This window comes from Bombus huntii, chromosome 7 (assembly GCF_024542735.1).
Source record: "Bombus huntii isolate Logan2020A chromosome 7, iyBomHunt1.1, whole genome shotgun sequence".
NCBI classification, from domain to species: domain Eukaryota; kingdom Metazoa; phylum Arthropoda; class Insecta; order Hymenoptera; family Apidae; genus Bombus; species Bombus huntii.
Genome location: NC_066244.1, coordinates 9,240,277 through 9,258,528, shown reverse-complemented (window position 1 = coordinate 9,258,528; position 18,252 = coordinate 9,240,277). Strand labels below are relative to the sequence as shown.

Sequence of the window (18,252 nt, the reverse complement as noted above, 5' to 3'; positions counted from 1 at the left end):
AAAATGGAAAGTGATGGTGATGCAAATAGAGGAGGAGATTAGATTAGTACATGAAATTATTGCACAAACAAAATGTTCTAAATAACGTATGAATGAACAAAGAAAACAAACGAGAATGTAATAAAAATACGAGCTCCATATGTACATAAGTACATTTGATTATCCACAATTTTTAAATATTCACGATGAGAATACGCGCATAATCGTTGACAATTTTGGTTCGAAAGAAACTTAACTTTGTAATTTGAATTCTACTTCATCAGTTATGCTATAGCTCTTCGTAAAGTAATTTGTAACATACCGGATGTTGCTTGTCTTGAACAGTATCAGGTATTCCCCATGCTGGTGGATCCATTTTGTTTGCTTCATTCGGAGGAATTTCTGTCAATGTAGGCGTACCAAACTGTCCTGGCAATAGGGTTAATCCTGGCATCAGAGATAGAGTGGTCGCGCTTCCATTGGGAAATGGCTGCTGCTGAGTATCAACGTGACCCTGCATATAAATCAAATTGAAACTACTAAATCTAAAGTTAAACATGCAAATTATGTACATAAATTAATATCAATATTCTTACATTATTTGTATTGTATTTTCATGGCGTATATGTATATATATATATAGTCATACTATATATATATATATATACATTTTAATATATAAGTGTTATATATTATAACACTTCCGAAAGATTTTTAGCAGCAAATTAGAGGGAAGTATGATTTTAAGTGAATTGTATACTCTGTGTACGTACACGATATTCGAATAGGAAGGAAGAAGGAAGAAAACGATAGAAGGAAGCAAAAAGGAAAGAAAGAAATAAAAGACGAGAAGCATGACATAGAGAAGTTACCTGGAATGAAGATTCCATCATGTGATGAAGTTCGGCATCGACGTTGGATATACGATTATAAGTAGCGTTAGATCGGAACATTTGGTGTCTGTCTATGCCCGGAGCCAAACTCGCCCAAGATCCAACAAGCTTTTCATTGTTCAACATCCAATTAATAGAATCTGCATCACCACCAGGTCCCATCCCTGCCGTTGCGTAATTTTTCCAGGCTCTTTCCGTACCGATAGGTCGTGGTACTTTACGATCCTCGATCTTAAGCTGATTCATTTCTTGAGCTACCTGTGCCGGCGAAGAAGGTGATATAGCCGGTGAACCGCCATTCTCTAGGCTTGTAATCAAATCAATGCTTCCAGGTTGTGCGGATAAATTTGCCAAATGATTGGAGAAACCAATTTGGCCTATCATTGGATCTTGATGGGGCGGGTAATTATTGTGCGGTGGAGCAAACGGCCAACGAGTTTGTCCGTTAGTCGAGATTCCGGTATTGCCGGGAGTGGCTCGAGATGGTGCCTGATATTTTCCTAAAGGAAAATTTCCAAGCATTGCCAAGTTATTAGACTGGATCGCGGACGGAGGAGGCGGCGGTACAGTGGCGAACATGTTTGGATGCATTCCCGCTGCCGCCGAACCCGCGTTAAACATTGTCACTTGAGGTTTGCTATTCAAATGTAACGAGCTAGAAAAGTCAGGCGCTCTGGGGTTTAATCTGGACATACTGACTGTAGTGTTCACCGAAGCAGATGGCGCTATTGTTTGTGCGAAATTCTGCATATGCGGGTGGAAAGGTAAAAGCGGATGACCTTGCCCTTCGTTTGGTACCATCTTTAATAAACTTGAATTCACGTTTGGATGCTCATAGCCAATGTTGTTTCCTTTAAACAAACCTACGTCCAACGTCGGTTGTGATGTAGAGGCAATCACGTGTGGTTGATGGGTTGTCGCATTGCGAGTTCCTGTCAATTCCCCTTGAAACACTGGTCTACTAAACTGAGCTCCCATAGCTGCTCCCATTTCTATATTTTGCTGAGGAATTACCGGCCGTGCTACAGCCAAACTACCTGGTGGTTTGCTTGAAAGAGGATGTTCATTGTAATTTCCGGATGACTGAAATTGCGGTGGTTGAATAGGATTATGGCCGGTATTCGATGATACACCTCCGCTTCCTATGCTAGTCGCGCTCGTATTAGTTGTATTGTTTGATTTACTTGAAACGGGAGAGCACATAGCTGTCCCTCGATATCCAGGAGCTTTTGAAGCATCCACCTACATGAACAAAGGAGAACATTGTTGAACTAACAACGTTCGCATTGTAGCAGTATCATGGATACACAGGGTAGCCTAGAATAACAAGTTATTGTCCGTTCTATCATTACTGCAAATACTAACCTGAGGGGGTATGCTGTCGATGAATTTAGACGAGGATGAACCCGAAATGTTAACGGACACTCCACCACCACCAGCTACAGTGGCGAAATTCATACCCTTCTGAGATTCATTTTCTCGACTACCCCACATGGATTGTTGTGTAACTTTCGTAAACGTGTCATTGAATAGGGAATATTCAAGAGGTGTATTATTCGTTTGCTGTTGTTGCTGCTGCTGCTGCTGTTGCTCTTGAATTGCCGATGCAATAGGTGGTGGACTACGTGCTTGCTGTTGCTGCTGTTGCAACTGTTGTTGACATTGCGATGATATCGGGGGTGACGGACTGACTCGTATCGAGGAGTTCGAACAAGTCGAAGTGACGGTACTTTCCGAGCAGTATGCAACCACAGTGCTTGTTGCCGGTGATACTGCCACGTTCGAGCCGGGAGAGTAAGTAGACTTTCCGGAATAATGGGAGACCATAGTTGGTGGAGCAGACAAAGTAGGCAGTGGTCGGCAGTGTTTTGGCGATGTATTGACTGCAGACTGTTGAGACGAACTCTGAGCCATTGCCGCAGCTGTAGCTGATACAACAGTCACCGAATTTGCTTGCAACGATTTTTGCTTGTTTACCGTAGTATGAGTAGACTGCATGACGGTAGTAGATGTATGCGTTGAGGCAGTGATTTCGGATAACTTCGCTGCAAACGTTTGCGTAGTACTTGTCGTTACAATTTTTGTTGCTCGTCCAGCGGTCATAATTGCGCTCGTATATGACATTGTTGTCTTCGTGTTTGATGACGAAGCCATCTGGGCTGCCACAGCTTGAGCTCGTTTTTCAGCTTTATATACGCAAGCAGATACGTAGGTATTAATTTAACGTTTATCAATTAAGGGGGGGTAAGGTTTTAAAATTTTTTTGCATTTTTTTTAATTTTTTTTAATTGAATGCATAACATCTTAAGAATATTGTGTCAAAATTTCAAGTCAATTGGGGCAAAATTGACGAAGTTACGAGTATTTTTATACATGTCGGATTTTATTACCTACCCGACCCAAGCGTGCTATTGTTACTTCGCAGACGTTTTTTTCTCTATATAATACCTAATCTTACCCCCAGATCCATTTATAGTACTTAACGACTTAAGTACAAACCTCCTTATACCTATACTGTATATTTTGTCAGTGTAGAGTAAAAAATTTAGTGTAAGAGTAGATATTTCATTTTCATTAAGTTTTGTGTTAAATTATTACTAAAATGCCTAAAAAAGTTACTAGATCTAATAGACAATCAACTGGTTCGAGATTATATCGACCTAGAAAAATTGTACCTCCGCATAAACGTAAATACGAAGGCACTTCAACAAATAGCGCGTCAGCTAAAAAAATAAAAGTGACTGTTGAAGATCAAGTTACGAAGGATCGTGAAAAATATTATAGGATAATTGATTTTTTATTAGTCTTTTCAATAATTGTTACGCTAGTGAAGAGGTAAACCGATAAAATTCGCTTATGAACGTTTTATATCAGATTTTTTAGTGTTCAAAACTTTAAAGCGTTTTCCCCACAACTCACGTTTTCAAAGTCGGTGCCCCCAATTACTTCAAAACTACTACACCGATCCTTTTGAAATTTTGAGGACTATTTCATAGTACATAATTTGCGAGGTAACGGCTGTAGAGTTTTTTCAAATTTGTTAATTATTTTTATTTTAAAATAACAAATTAGCCGAAAATTTTCGCACAAAATCGCGTTTTTCCCTTCAAAGTGTTCCAAAAAAGTGAAAAATTGAAATTACCTGGGGAAAACTGTTACCTAACGAATGAACTTTAACTTTTTGATTTCTGATGATCCAGCACCAAGTTCTGAGGTGCACCGCAATTATACTTTTTTCCGAGACACGTCCGAATAATTGCTGCCATTGCCGTATTTTTTAATATTTCTCCGTGAAAATTTTATACAATATTCTTCGAATGTCATACTTTAATGTACTATTGGTTTTAAAAAAGAAATTTTAACTGTATCGTCAGAAAAAATTCACAAAAACATGCCTTTTTTTGTACGAATCAATTTTACCCCCCCCCCTTAAATGAACATTATTGTTTTGCTACGATGTTATATCGCTTTTCTGCATGTATTTTGTATATATATGAATAGATATACAATATATGCAGGGTTTATCTTGTAAAATTAACCACCACATTTCAGACATTTCCGACAATTTGCCAAAAAAATATTTTAAGTAAAAGTTGGTTAGTTTTTGTCTTGCTACGCATTTGACTACTAATGAATAATAAATATATTGTGATATCTAAAAAAGTCAAGGTAACCTTAAATTTTTATCCAAAAAATTCTTTTTAAAATTTTTTTATTTAGCGAATTGAAAACTGACTAATTTTTCTTCAAAACATTTCTTTAACAAATTATTGGAAATGCCTGAAGAATGGTTAACCTTAAAGGACACACCCTGTATATTCGTATATAGCGTAGTACACGCTAGCCGAAATTAATGTAGAGAAATTTTAATTTGTTATTACCCGCAGCCACAAGTCTGGGTGCTGTTGCGCGTGGCAAAGGCGTTGGAAATGGTCCAGCGAGTTTAATGGTTGACGACGATCGAAGTGGGATCAACTGATTAACGGTAGAAACTCCGGATGTGTAACTAGATTTATTAATTTGCGTACTACTGGAACTAGACGTTAGACTTTGAGGTTTATTTACAGGACCCAACTTTGCTTTGCTCGACTAAAATTGAAATACATGAAAGAAATTAGGGAATGAATCAGCTGTAAATTATAAAATCTTTCCAGTCTTATTGGTATAATAATTTGATGGTCTTACAGCTACAGTAGATACGGTTTTATCCCAAGAGGAAGTAGTAACAACTGTGAGTTTCGATTTTGGAAGCATTTGCAATATATCAACATCTGGATCTTTAATAAGAGCAGCGATTAATGTATGAGCCTGTTTTGTCGCATCGGACGATCCTCTGTAAATGAGGAAAATATGAAATTATCACATATATATTAATCGATCATTTTCAAGAGAAAATAAATAGTCAACCCTCATACTTAATAGTAATAATTCGTTCGCCCTGGCATTTGCTTTGTTTTTCAACTTCGATATGCGCTCCTGTTGCACCTCTAATAGCATTTATATTACTTCCCCCTCTTCCGATAACTCGACTAATAGCATTTGGTGGAACAGATACTTTCTTTGAACGGAATGGTGAATTCATAAATCTCCCAGAATCATCCGACTGTCCCCTATTTCCAAAGTTACATCAGATATTTATTTAATAATTACACCACAACATAATAGCAATGGCAATGATTATAGCAATAAAAATGATAACATCAGCAATATAAATCGTGCTTCTTACTTTCGTACAACTTCTTTCCAGCCTTCTTCACGTTTGCCTGCTTGCTTAGGACTGGTTGTGTTGTTTGACTTCGTAGAAGTATTCAATGCGTCGCCATCATACTGATTATTGTAAGTTTTCTTGCCTTTACCAGGCATATATGTTTCGTTGCCAGTTGCTTCAAAGTCTTCTCTATCAGCAGGATGCCTCGATGATTCAAATACCAGTTGACCTTTCAATTTACGTTCACCACAATTCACAGCCGAAGATCTAGAACTCATTGTAGCAGAGGTTGTGGATACGGATACTGTATTAGAAACATTGGTCATAATTCTCCTGAAAAAGTAATATCATTAGAGAGTCTAACGTTAAAAAAATTCATCAATCACTCATATCGTTACTTTTCCAACTTACTTTTCGGTCGTATTGTTCTGAGATTTTGTCGGTGTAATAGAATTTTGTGACAAAGTAGTGCCTTGCGTGACAACAGACTTTGGAGATCTTTGGGGAGACGTGTCTTTTTCATTGTTGTTTGGACTATTAGCTTTCTTTTTCTTTTTCTCCTTCTTTTTCTCTCTAGCTTTGACGTCATTACTACTACAACTGCCTTGACTATTCGCATCAATTCCGCTATCGCCTTCCTCTCTGTAAGGATCTTCCGGACTTCTGTTAACCGGTGATGGCATACTGTCCATTCTTTCACAACTGTCTCCAGTTTCGTGTTCACTATCATCTGCTCTATCGCATTCCTCGTCTCCGGATTTCTTCCCATTTTCCTCTTTATCTTCATAATTTGTTTCATTTTTCTTATATTCTTCATGTAATTTTCGTTTCTCCTCTTTTTTCTCAAGTTTCTTTTTTTTCTTTCGCTCTCTCCTGCGTGCAGCCGCGGCTTTTTTCGACTCTTCCCTCGTCTTTTCCATATCAAGTTCTTCCAATAGTATCGTTGCATTTTTATTTGCTTTTGCTGCTTGAGTTTCCTTTGCCGCACGTATAACTTTCACACATTCCTGACATTTTTCTAAGAGTTCCTTGTCACTGACAGTAGCTATATACCTCGTCATTTCTTGATCACTTGGAAATTGAGTAACATGATTTACCATCCACTTAACAACTTTAATATGTCCTTTACGAAAAGCGGCCATCAAACAAGAAACCTGCAATTGAATAACACATACCCACACGTATTAATATTCATACATATAATATGTAATGTAACATGTAATATATACAAACAAGTTAAAAAAGAAAGGAAAGAGGATAAATCAGAATGTACATAGTATGATTAAAAAGATTTAATTCGATTTTGTGGTACATCTAACTTTTAACTTTTCACATACCTTTCGATTGTCTTGCGAATCAATATCTGCTCCGGCATGATACAATAAATCAACAACATTCAAATGCCCTCCATTTGCCGCTAACCATAATGGACTATTTCCTTTTTTGTTCTTCACCTCCACTTGCGTCCCTCTGCGAGTTTCATGTTATAAGACACTTAGATTAGGTTTACAAGACAGAATTTTCATAAAATAAGATAATAACAAAATATTACCTTGACAATAATAATTCTACAAAACGGCAGTGTCCTTTGTCAGCAGCGATGGTAAGGGCAGTGTCGCGAGATGATGGGACGGGAGTAGCATTAACATCTGCTCCCTTAGTAAGTAAAACACGTCCAACTTCTACGTATCCTCCACTAGCCGCTTCCATTAACGGTGTTAAGCCGGTCTGAACAAAATTTTATAAGATTCATATTTCACAAGATTCCTATAGCATTATACATATATGTTCAACACAGTATTTCAAAGCTATATATTACCAATTCGAAATTCAAGTATTATAGAAAACAAAAGATCAATGATCTTCAAACTTTTACAATTAACTAAATTTAAACAAACTTTGAAAGCAAAAAGCAAAACTAAAATTGTACAAAATGGCAAATGACAATAGTTGATCAAATTTTTTTATACTTTGTACTATGCAAAATTTACATATTTCAATATATGTATTTTCGTCATAGATATTTCATACATCGATTGTATTAAACAAATAATTAGAAATATATAAGAAAGAGGGAGGGGAAACAAATTAAAATACACACGCATACACATACACATTTGTTTATACCTTAGCTCGATGTTCTACGTTAGCTTTTCGATCGAGAAGAAGACTAACGACCTCATGTCTTCCTTGAAAACATGCCAAAGTTAGCGCCGTATTACGATTCGTCTCTATTTGAGCATTTATATCACTGCCCATGTCTAATAACAGCTTAACCGCCGCTATAAATGATTATAAACATATTTATAATACAAAATTTTATATTATTACAATAGTAACTTCACTTTATAATGAACGTACCAACATGACCATTCATGGCTGCAAGCATGAGTGGAGAAATACCTAATTTTGACCCAGTCCGGGAATTAATTTCAGCACCATGACTAAGAAGAAGCTTTATTATATTAACGTATCCACCAGATGCTGCAAGGCTCAAAGGTGTGTAATCAGAAACATTACGGTGTTCCTTATTAGCACCCCGATTAAGGAGAAGCTCTACCACTTCGTATCTACCACCGCTGCAGGCAAGAGACAAAGGTGTATCCTTGGTGCGCTCAGATTGAGCTTCTATATCAGCTCCATGATTCAAAAGAATTTCTACCACTTTTTGGTGACCTGCTGTTGCTGCCAATATAAGGGGAGTAAATCCCTTTTTATCTCTATGTTCTGTAAGAAATTAAAAAATTTGTAAATATTTAGTATATTTAGTATAATACTTTGATGTCGTGCTTATGATCTATACCTATGTCTGCACCGCGACTTAACAAAAGTTCAACGAGTTCTTCATGACCACCAGCACATGCCAATGTCAAAGCTGTATCGTGATTACTGTCAGTTTCGGAATCCACGTCCATACAAGAAAATGATGCAGGCGGTACTTGACTAGTAGTATAACCACCAACTGTTGGAACACCTGTTGTGTATTGACCAGCAACTAAGTAATAAAATTCAATTAAAAATTGGGTACAATTCTCTTGAACATTTGCATGATTAAAAAATTATATATTTTCTGCTTATACTAATAAGAAAAGTTTTATACCTGTTGTTGGGTCCAATTGATAATTTTGACTGGGAAAATTGGGAGTTTGCTGTTGGGTATTGGCAGTTTGTTGTTGTTGTTGTTGTTGACATGATGGTTGTTGTGACAGAAGTGGATATCGTCCCTTTTTTCCTTTACCAGTCGTTGGAGCTGTATAAACTTGTTTTTTATCTGAAGCAACAATGGTTGCAGCAGTTGTTGTTGCTGGCGCTTGGGTTTGAGTAGCTACTTGAACCTGATTAGTACTACAGGTTGTTGATTGAGCATAACCATTTGTTTGATGGGATATACTATCTATTATTCCTGTTGCTTCGCTTACAGTTGGCAAAGCTTGTGTTGGAAATGCTGATCAGAAACAAATATGTGATCACGTTGAGGGTTAATATGTGGTCACAAGTGTTTTGAATATAATGCATAAGACAGAAAGTGAAGGTGAAGGCATTTGGTTAATCATATATATAAAACTCACTTATCTGGGAGGATTGCAGTAACAATTGTGGTTGAAAATGGGTTCGAAAACCTTCCAAAAACCCGTCTTTATATGCTTGACTCTGTAGGGATTGTGGACCAGTTAACTGCAAACCTGCTGATATATCAGATTGTATTTGAACACCAGCACTAGTTACTTGTAGCGAAGGCAAAGTTGGTAACACAGGATTGGTAAAATACTCTTGAGAAGTATAAGGGCTGGTTGTTTGTTGAACTATTTGCGTTGTTTGCAAATGTTGCTGCTGCTGCTGCTGTTGCTGTTGTTGTTGTTGTTGTTGTTGCTGCTGCTGTTGAGAATCCTTACCATTTGTCACTTCTAATCTTTTCAATTCAAGCTTTTCTTGATCTTCTGTTGCAACTTAATCAGAACATAATATATCATCAAATAGCTATGAACAATTGAAGAAAAAAAAGAATTCATTCTTTATTTAAATATTTACCATCGACAGTATCGTCAAAACTAATAGATCGAAAAATTTCAAAAGCATCATCCAAAGGAATATGCGTGCCATCTTCTAATTTTATAACACTTTCACTTGTACAAAGAGCCTTTGCTTTTTGAGCCGCAGCAACAAAGGGACAAGCTCCATCTCGATGTAATCTTGCTAAGTCAGGATCTGCCTGCTCCGTTAGATTTTGTTGAGTTGTTTGCTGCACGTAATTTTTATATATATATGCATACATACACAGGCGTATGTGAGCACATACGCACACACATCCTTGTGTAAGACATAAGTCATAATTACCTGATCATGAAGATGATGGGAGTGCGTTGGATGAAGATGTGACATTAATTGAGTAGGCATAAGTATATTATTTCCATTAGCAGTTACTACTCCAGTTTGTTGCTGTGATTGTGATTGCTGTTGTTGATGTTGTTGTTGCTGCTGCTGCTGAGCTTGCTGTTGTGGTTGTTGTTGCTGTACCTAACCAGGTATAATATATACTTTGATATATAACATGCCAACATGTTGGAAGGAAAAAGGGATAAGAGAAAAACAGATGAAAAAACGAAAATAAACTGACAATAAATAAAGGAAGAAGAAACAAAGTTAAAAGTATTAAAGAACAAACCTGTACTTGATCCAATTGTAACTGCAATTGTTGGTTCAGCTGTTGCAGCTGGTGTACCTGTTGGACTTGATAAGTGTGTTGTCGTTGTTTTTGCTGGTATTGCTGTTGAAGACCAGCCATCAAGTTAGCTTGTTGTTGTTGTTGTTGTTGTTGCTGCAACTTCCCGGCCATTACACTGGACGAAGCTTTCCGGATATTTTTACCTTCTTTTTTAGAGACAGGTTTTGCTTTTGGGCGATCACTTATAGCAGTATTCTGGCTAACATCACTACTCGCGGTAATGGGTTGGGAAACTGCCATAACAGTGGGAGGGGTGGATATACTTGGAGGACTTGGCGTAGTTGTTGAAGATGTATTTGAAGTAACCAATGGAACGGACGATGTAACAGGTATCGTCGCAAGAGAAAGAGGAGGAGATGTAGGGAAAGCGTTTGTCGTGGGAAAAGTTTCCGATATGGTTGGAGCTAAGGATAACTGAGCTTCTTGTGCAATTCGTTTTCCTCTAAGAAATGCATTATACAGTGACATTGCTTGGCTGGTGCCTTGATGACTTAATGAATTTCCGGGCATGCCACTTGTACTGCAAACTAAACCTTTCGACCGAAAATACATCGATCGTTATTAGAAGTGTTTCGAGCACAACAAAAAGAACTCAATCACATACCTGATGATAATGTATCTGGATCACTAGAATCTTCTTGCTGCTGTTGCTGTTGTTGAGTTACAACAGGATTCTTTGCACTACAGAACCAATGTCCTGGACCTTTAATTTGAAGTTCTCTCTCTACCCTCTAAAAACATTTATAAGACATGAAATACACTGAGAATATCAAAGAGAAACCTTATGCTTAAATTAATAAATGAATATTTACTTGTAATTCTTCAAAAATTTGTTGCTTATGTAGGATTTGCTCTTGTCGAGTGTTCTTTCGGCTATCCGTAACATTTAATCCTGGTGTTGGCGCTGGAGCAGGGCTGAGGCTGATGTTAGGTTCTGAAAGGTTGGTAAATCCTCCACTACCCTTATCCAGAATATTGGTATCATCTTTAGTGGTTACAATTGATTCTCCTGCGGGCTGAGAACGAACTTGTTGCGCCTCAGCGGAAGTAAGACTTGTGTCTGGCATCATCGTTACGGATCGGTTTTTTCTTAGTAACGATTTTTGTGTATTGTGTTTAGGTTGAAGATTTTGCGATTGTGGTTGATCGGCAGCATGTTGCTGCTGTTGTTGGTGTGACTGTGGCTGCGTAGATGCATGTTGTTGATGGGGCACATGCTGTTGATGTGTAATATGTTGTTGTTGTTGTTGATGTGATTGTTGCTGCTGCTGCTGCTGCTGCTGTTGCTGCTGCTGCTGTTGTTGTGGGAGCAACATAGGTGTAGGTGTTGCATTATGCGGTGTACTCATCATAATACTGTGAGGGTAATCCAATAGAAGTTGAACTACACTAGTATGCCCACCCTTTGCAGCTTCTATCAACATCGTAGAATTATCCTGTAACAAAATTTTAATTTTTTATGGTGCTGTTATAAAAGAACTCGTCAACCATTATTACACGCCACATACCTTCAGTTTATGAAACGGATTAGCAGACTGAGCAAGTAAAAGTTCTACAACTGCAAGATGTCCACCAGCGCAAGCTAGCGAGAGGGGAGTGTGATCGTTATTCGTTGTTTGCCTATTAACGTCTGCACGTTTCGTTATAAGAAACTGAACTGTACAGAGATGGCCGGCTCTACATGCCTTCATCAACGGTGTTCTTCCTCCCTCTGATTCATGCTCCTATAATATATAGAAATTAGATGGCGAAAAATATAAAATAACTGTTCTGTATATATTCTTTAAAATAATTTTGATTTAAGAAGGAAGTACCAGATCAGCACCAAACTGAAGTAAGAGATCCGCAACATCGGTATGACCATTTTCACAAGCATACGTTAATGCAGTATCTCCTGTTTGAGTTTGAGCGTGGACATCTGCCGCAGATTCAAGTAAGTAACGAACGAGTTCTAAATGACCTTCCTGTGCAGCTTCCATTAGAGGAGTAGAGGCACCTAATTCAATATCAGCTCCTGCTTTAATTAGAAAATCAGCAACTTCTAGAAAGCCACCGCAACAGGCTAAGGTAAGTGCTGTTTCTTGTGTTTCTTCAGTTTGAGCATTGATGTTCGCCCCTATATATATCAAGATATATAAATTTTACTTTCCTTGGAAAAATTTCTTAAATAATTATATCTCGATTGTTGCAATGAACGAGAGTTGTGATGTACCTTGACTCAAAAGTAAAGCAACCATTTCTTCGTGACCTTCACGTGCTGCTTCCATTAATGGAGTGTAACCTTCATCATTTACTTCTTCGATATTAGCTCCTCGTTCAATCAGGAGCATAGCCAGATCAACGTGACCTCCACAAGCAGCCAAAGTTAATGGAGATTCAAAACTGTCTGTTGGCATATTCACCTGGGCACCCGAATCTAAGAGTAAACGAGCTACTTCTACATGACCATCCATCGATGCTTCCATAAGGGCAGTGTGCATTTCATCAGTTTTGTGCTCCTATAAGACAAAATGATTCAGTTTGAAATATACAATCCCATAAAGCAAACAACTACAGTGATAAACAGATACCTGATCTGCGCCAGCTTCTAATAAGAAGCGAACCATTTCCAAATGACCTTTGTAACAGGCTAGTGTTAGCGCGGATTCTTTAAATTCATTGGAATGAGTATTAATTCCAGCGCCATGTTCTAGCAAGATCTTAGCTACTGGAACATGTCCAGCACTAGCTGCTTCCATTAAAGGTGTATGACCGTTTTCATTATGATCTTCAACATTGGCACCTGCTTCTAATAATACTCGCACTACCTCTTCGTGACCACCCGCACAGCCATACATAAGAGGTGTATTACCTAAAAGTATAGAGCCTGATTTATCTATTACTATATATAGATGTATAAAGATTTCTTTTTAAACTTTATAGACTATAGACTATAGAATTATACCAAAGATATAAATCATAAATATGAATATTACAACTACATTCCATACCTGAAGTAGATTGAGCATTAACATCAGCTCCATGCGCAATAAGCAAGCTTACAACATCTACATGCCCTGCACTGGCAGCCTCCATTAAAGGGGTACAATCCCCCTTTATGCCACGATCCTCCACGTTTGCACTCATTGCCAAAAGTACCTGCTCATAAAAAGATTAATCAAATAAAACAAAATGACTGGAACAAATACATTTATTGCAACTCAAACACAATACAGTCAAAAACATTACATATTTCAATTTATTTTTGTACAATAGGAAATTATAAAAAGTTCTCTACAAATAGGCTGAACGATATTATTGTTTGTTTTATTTATTTTTAATATTTCTCCTTAAATGATATATTGAATTAATCTTTAATATTCTTCTGCATATGCTTAGAAGAAAAAGACAAAACATAAAGATTATATTTAATATCAGCAATAATGACAACATTGTATCTGAATGTGTACATACAAACACATGTATACAGAAATTATACATAAAATATTTCAAGAAAAGCTGTTTCTCTCTTTTTCTCTTACTCACACACATTTGCACGCACATTCCCTCTCTCTGTCTTTTACATGCGCGCAAGATCGCACTAGCACACAGATACAAAATGAGCACTTATAACATAAATGAATGATCATACACAAAATTCAAACCTGAGCAAGTTCGTAATATCCAGCTGAACAGGCGAGAGAGAGCAAACTCTCTCCCTCCTCTGTAGTCTCGTGAACACTGCGTCCTTCTGTTAATAATTTTCTAACTGTACCTACGTCTCCGTCAGTACACGCCTCTACAAGAGAGCGCTTTTCGTTTTGTGTGCGTGGATTATCGCTGCGCATACGAGTCAATGCAGCTGCTGCTTCATCTAATGCACAAGAAACACTAGATGTTATGCGACGGAGCACTTCGTGATCAGGCAAGTGCTTCCCATCGCCTGATGACAACTTGCCAATACCAGCTACTTCCAGCAACGATTCTAATCGAGCCTGAGTTTCAGGATCCACAGATCTCTCTGGATCTTCAGAAGTTAACAGAAGCTTGGACGATTCTAAATGATGACCTTCGTCTAATTCAACCTGATCAATTGCAAAACACTCCACCTGTAAGTAATAAGATAAAATTTTTTCCAACAAAATCAATATACAAAAACAATTTAAACCTAATAATTAAGATATAAAAGTAGTGTAGTAAATTTTCACTTGACATAAACGTATCATAAACTATGATGTATTAATAAATAGATAGTAAATACGAAACTATATTCCAGCAAGGGTACTGCTTCCTTCTACTTAGGAAATTCTAGTAGAATACTATAGGTAATTATAATAACAATTTCTTTTTATCACTATTATAAATATGTATTATGTTTAGTTTATATGTTTAGTTCATAATAAATTAACTACATAAAGAAACTATTAATTACTAAATTTGATTCAGTACTTTTATCAGGAAAGACACAAAATGATTATAGAAATTAATCTAAAGATTGCCGAGTCATATTTCCTTAATATATCTGTTTCACTCAAGTTTTATAATTGTGGCTTAAAATAAACTTGAAAGATTTTAAATTAGGTAGACCTTAGTCTGATATTTTATCAATGTAAAAAACTAACAAGTTTATATGTGGAATATGTATGATACAATTTTGCTGAGATGCAAGAACAATGGTAATTGAGGTTATTGTATAACAGAAAATCCCCTCCACTTGATGGAAATGGAAAAAAGAAATAAAGAAGAGGAAGAAAGGATGGAAGAAAAAAAGGATAAAAAATAGAGAAGAAATTGTATAGAAATATAGGAAAGAGATTCAGGCAAATTAGATGAAATGAATGAATTGTTGAGAAAGTGTTGGTCAAAGATGGAGGAAAAATGAAGAATAGAAAAGAATAGAGTAAAAGCCAGGTAATAGTAGAAATGATATAAACAAAGAAAGCAATATCGTTGCAATATGCAGAAAATTTTAGGTGAAATCAAATTGCTTTCAACCGAAAGTTTTGTCTGTAAAAAGAAAAGGATAATTTGTAGACGATCTAAATTATAGTACGTACATCTCGCGTAGAGGTCATATCCTCTTGCGCGACGAGTGGAAACCAATGAGACATAAACGCAAATCAGAATGTAGGTGAAACTATTTTATTTTTTGTATATGATTAAAACGGCTTGGCAGTGAACACAGAGACATAAGAACAATGTGCAGCCATTCCAAGAAGGAGGAAACTGACACTTCCTTGGTATACTCTTCGCGTGCGTAGTGAACGCGTCCCGTTTGTTTTATCGAAACCAAAGTAAAGAGAAAACGACGATACGAGTCGCGTATTCACTGATCTTGTAAGCACACGTCGTACTAGCCAATATAATTGTTCGTCGAAAAAAATGGTGAAAAAAAAGAACTCCGTTTAAGAACCGCTGTTGGTAGAATATAGAATAATATGGTGGCTCTGCTCTCTAGAATTTCCACGCCACGAACACGAGCGACACAGGGCAGAACCGATGAGTAGCCGGCAAGAACAGAGGTAAGGATAGAGCCGAAATCTCGTTGACAGTATAACAGAAACAGTTAAGTGTTACAGTAAGGTAAAAAATACGCCTATGGACGTATAGAGAAGGTAAAGAGACGGCCACAAGCAGACAAACAGGCTCACGACTCGCACGAATACGCGAGAAACGCGGCCGAAGAGAACTCCGCTGGGTGGCGCACAACGTAGTGCAAGCGGACGTAAAATAGCTACACACATACACTTATCTATGTACGAACAGGCACATGCGAGAGCTCGCGCGGCCCAACGTACACTACATGCAAGATTACTAGTTCAATGAAAACTCTACCTCCATATACCTCTCTGCACAATACATATTCAGACTAGTAGTCTACATGCATAAATATCTACTTGCATAAATGTATAAACATATACATGGACGTACACGTGCGTGCGCACGCGCTTGATTATGCAGTGCAGTTAACCGGACTGCTTTATTTATCATTTACACATATACCTTTGCAAAGTGCCTTCATCAGATTATACAAATAAAATAAATGTACAAATTTTTCAATCGTTTCTACCCTAGATTATAATGTAGTCCATGTATAATGTACAACTTTGTCTAATGTCTAAATCGTTTGATCGGCCTAATACTTAATAAATATCTACAAACGATCTATAAAAGATAAAGATCAATAAGGTGGACTACAATCTAAAAAGATGGCAAGTATATTTCTGATAAAATCACAAACAAGTAAAATTATTTTCCATATTACAATACACCATGACGTTTTATTAGCTATCATAACGCATATATTTTGATTATATAACATCCCTGCGTAAATTCCCATCTTGTTCTCTTTTTCCCTTTCTTCCTTTCTTCCTTTCTTCCTTTTGTTGAAAAATTTGTGGAGATTGTTTCGTAGTATTTATTAGTTTAGCGATTCTCGTACCAACGTCTCATGCTCGGAATCAAATTTAAGATTTCCAGAAAGAATCAAATGTCATCATTTCTTATTGCTTTTTCAATTTTATAAAATACCCACCGATGTTTAATTACCTATACGGTTGTACTAAATAAACTGCAAGACACCAGGCAATACAATATGATGCGATATGATGCGATACGATATGATATGATATGATACGATATGATACGATACGATACGATACAATAAGATACAATACGATACGATACAAAAGTTTTATGCTGTTTTTCATATGACGATATAGGTTATAATTCTGTTAATTTCGTTATTTTTCTTCTCGAATAGGGAGTTTCTTCTTTAAATATTATTGATTATTGAGTATAAATGGAAAAACATATGAAAATACAAAATCAAGAATAAGTACTGACGCTAAAAGAAATATGCATGTTGATCGATGATTCTTTGATACAACTAATTTTCGAACTCTTATATCATAAAAAGTGGATTATATTGGATTTGCAATAAATATCAAAAATATCAAAATATCAAAATATCGGAAATATCAAACAAGATTAGCAACGATTCAAATAAATTTCATGAAAAGCTGACGTGTGCGTAAGCATACAACACGTATATATGTCTATGACGTATACATATAGATAGGTATAGAAATATATAGTATAGAGGAAAAGAGAACAAGTAAGAGTAAGGATAAGGATAAAGGTAAGGATAAGGATAAGGATGAGGGTAAGAGCAAGGATAAGGGCAAGGATAAGGATAAGAATAAGGATAAAGATAAGAGTAAGAGCAAAAGCAATAGCAAGAACAAGAGCAAGAGCAACAACAAGAGCAAAAGCAGGAGCGAAAGCAAAAGCAGGAGCAAGAGCAAAAGCAAGTATGTAAGAAAGGAGAACAGGAGGAAAGAAGACGGAGAAGGAGGGTGTGGAGGGGATGGTAACTGGATGGACGACAGAAGCGACAGACGAATTCGTGCGTGTGCGTGCATACGTACATGCGTGCGTTCAACCTCTGATTGTAGGAATACCTTATTCACGATGTGGCATGTTTTTTTGACTCGGTTTACCTCTGAAACACTGTCCTCTTCGCTCTCCGACGAGTCTGCCATAAAGCGCGGCTGCAATTCGGAGAAGGTTTCCGTCTCTGACTTGGTAGGGCTGGAATTCGAAGACTGGGGAGTCGACGACGTCTTTCCAATGTCGTGGTGAACGCTTGCTGATTTCTCGTGCTTCTGACTATCCGAGGTTGTTCCTTGTGCTACATTCTGCATCTTTACCTTCCAGATGAATCATATGATACTAAGGTATCGTTCCCGTGTCGCAAAACACACACAGAACACTTGCTTTTCGATAATAATCTTGAGCACGATCGCCGTCATTCACGTAAGCTAACACCCGCCATTTCTACTATGGCCGACACCGAGTCTCCCGGATGCCTCTTCGACCATCTATATCATTGCATACGATTCGATATGCCATCTCTCGTTTTCCATGGCGGGTAATTTCGATTTCTCCTTTCACAATATTCTCATATC

General features: G+C 37.2%; 1 protein-coding gene across 6 annotated transcripts in view; it reads right to left on the bottom strand.

Moving 5' to 3' along the window:
* Nucleotides 1–18,252, bottom strand: part of LOC126867647 (ankyrin repeat and KH domain-containing protein 1) — a 22,056-nt gene extending 3,804 nt beyond the window's left edge. Inside the window, exons 1-28 of one of the 6 annotated variants that reach the window (XM_050622356.1) lie at nt 17,746–18,252; nt 13,948–14,391; nt 13,294–13,441; nt 12,874–13,154; nt 12,516–12,801; nt 12,118–12,419; nt 11,812–12,027; nt 11,116–11,739; nt 10,908–11,034; nt 10,244–10,836; nt 9,916–10,095; nt 9,610–9,820; nt 9,150–9,527; nt 8,681–9,025; nt 8,384–8,575; nt 7,942–8,307; nt 7,708–7,862; nt 7,133–7,308; nt 6,918–7,050; nt 5,992–6,734; nt 5,599–5,913; nt 5,288–5,482; nt 5,058–5,205; nt 4,754–4,961; nt 2,850–3,058; nt 2,238–2,762; nt 852–2,114; nt 302–493 (exon numbers count right to left, since the gene is read on the bottom strand). In XM_050622356.1, the coding sequence (XP_050478313.1) occupies nt 302–493; nt 852–2,114; nt 2,238–2,762; nt 2,850–3,058; nt 4,754–4,961; nt 5,058–5,205; nt 5,288–5,482; nt 5,599–5,913; nt 5,992–6,734; nt 6,918–7,050; nt 7,133–7,308; nt 7,708–7,862; nt 7,942–8,307; nt 8,384–8,575; nt 8,681–9,025; nt 9,150–9,527; nt 9,610–9,820; nt 9,916–10,095; nt 10,244–10,836; nt 10,908–11,034; nt 11,116–11,739; nt 11,812–12,027; nt 12,118–12,419; nt 12,516–12,801; nt 12,874–13,154; nt 13,294–13,441; nt 13,948–14,391; nt 17,746–17,988 (9,198 nt within the window). In that variant the 5' untranslated portion in view covers nt 17,989–18,252. Of the gene's footprint in view, nt 1–301; nt 494–851; nt 2,115–2,237; nt 3,059–4,753; nt 4,962–5,057; nt 5,206–5,287; nt 5,483–5,598; nt 5,914–5,991; nt 6,735–6,917; nt 7,051–7,132; nt 7,309–7,707; nt 7,863–7,941; nt 8,308–8,383; nt 8,576–8,680; nt 9,026–9,149; nt 9,528–9,609; nt 9,821–9,915; nt 10,096–10,243; nt 10,837–10,907; nt 11,035–11,115; nt 11,740–11,811; nt 12,028–12,117; nt 12,420–12,515; nt 12,802–12,873; nt 13,155–13,293; nt 13,442–13,947; nt 14,392–15,339; nt 15,568–17,745 lie in introns of those variants that run through there. The other 5 variants (XM_050622353.1, XM_050622354.1, XM_050622355.1 and 2 more) reach the window with 5 other exon arrangements.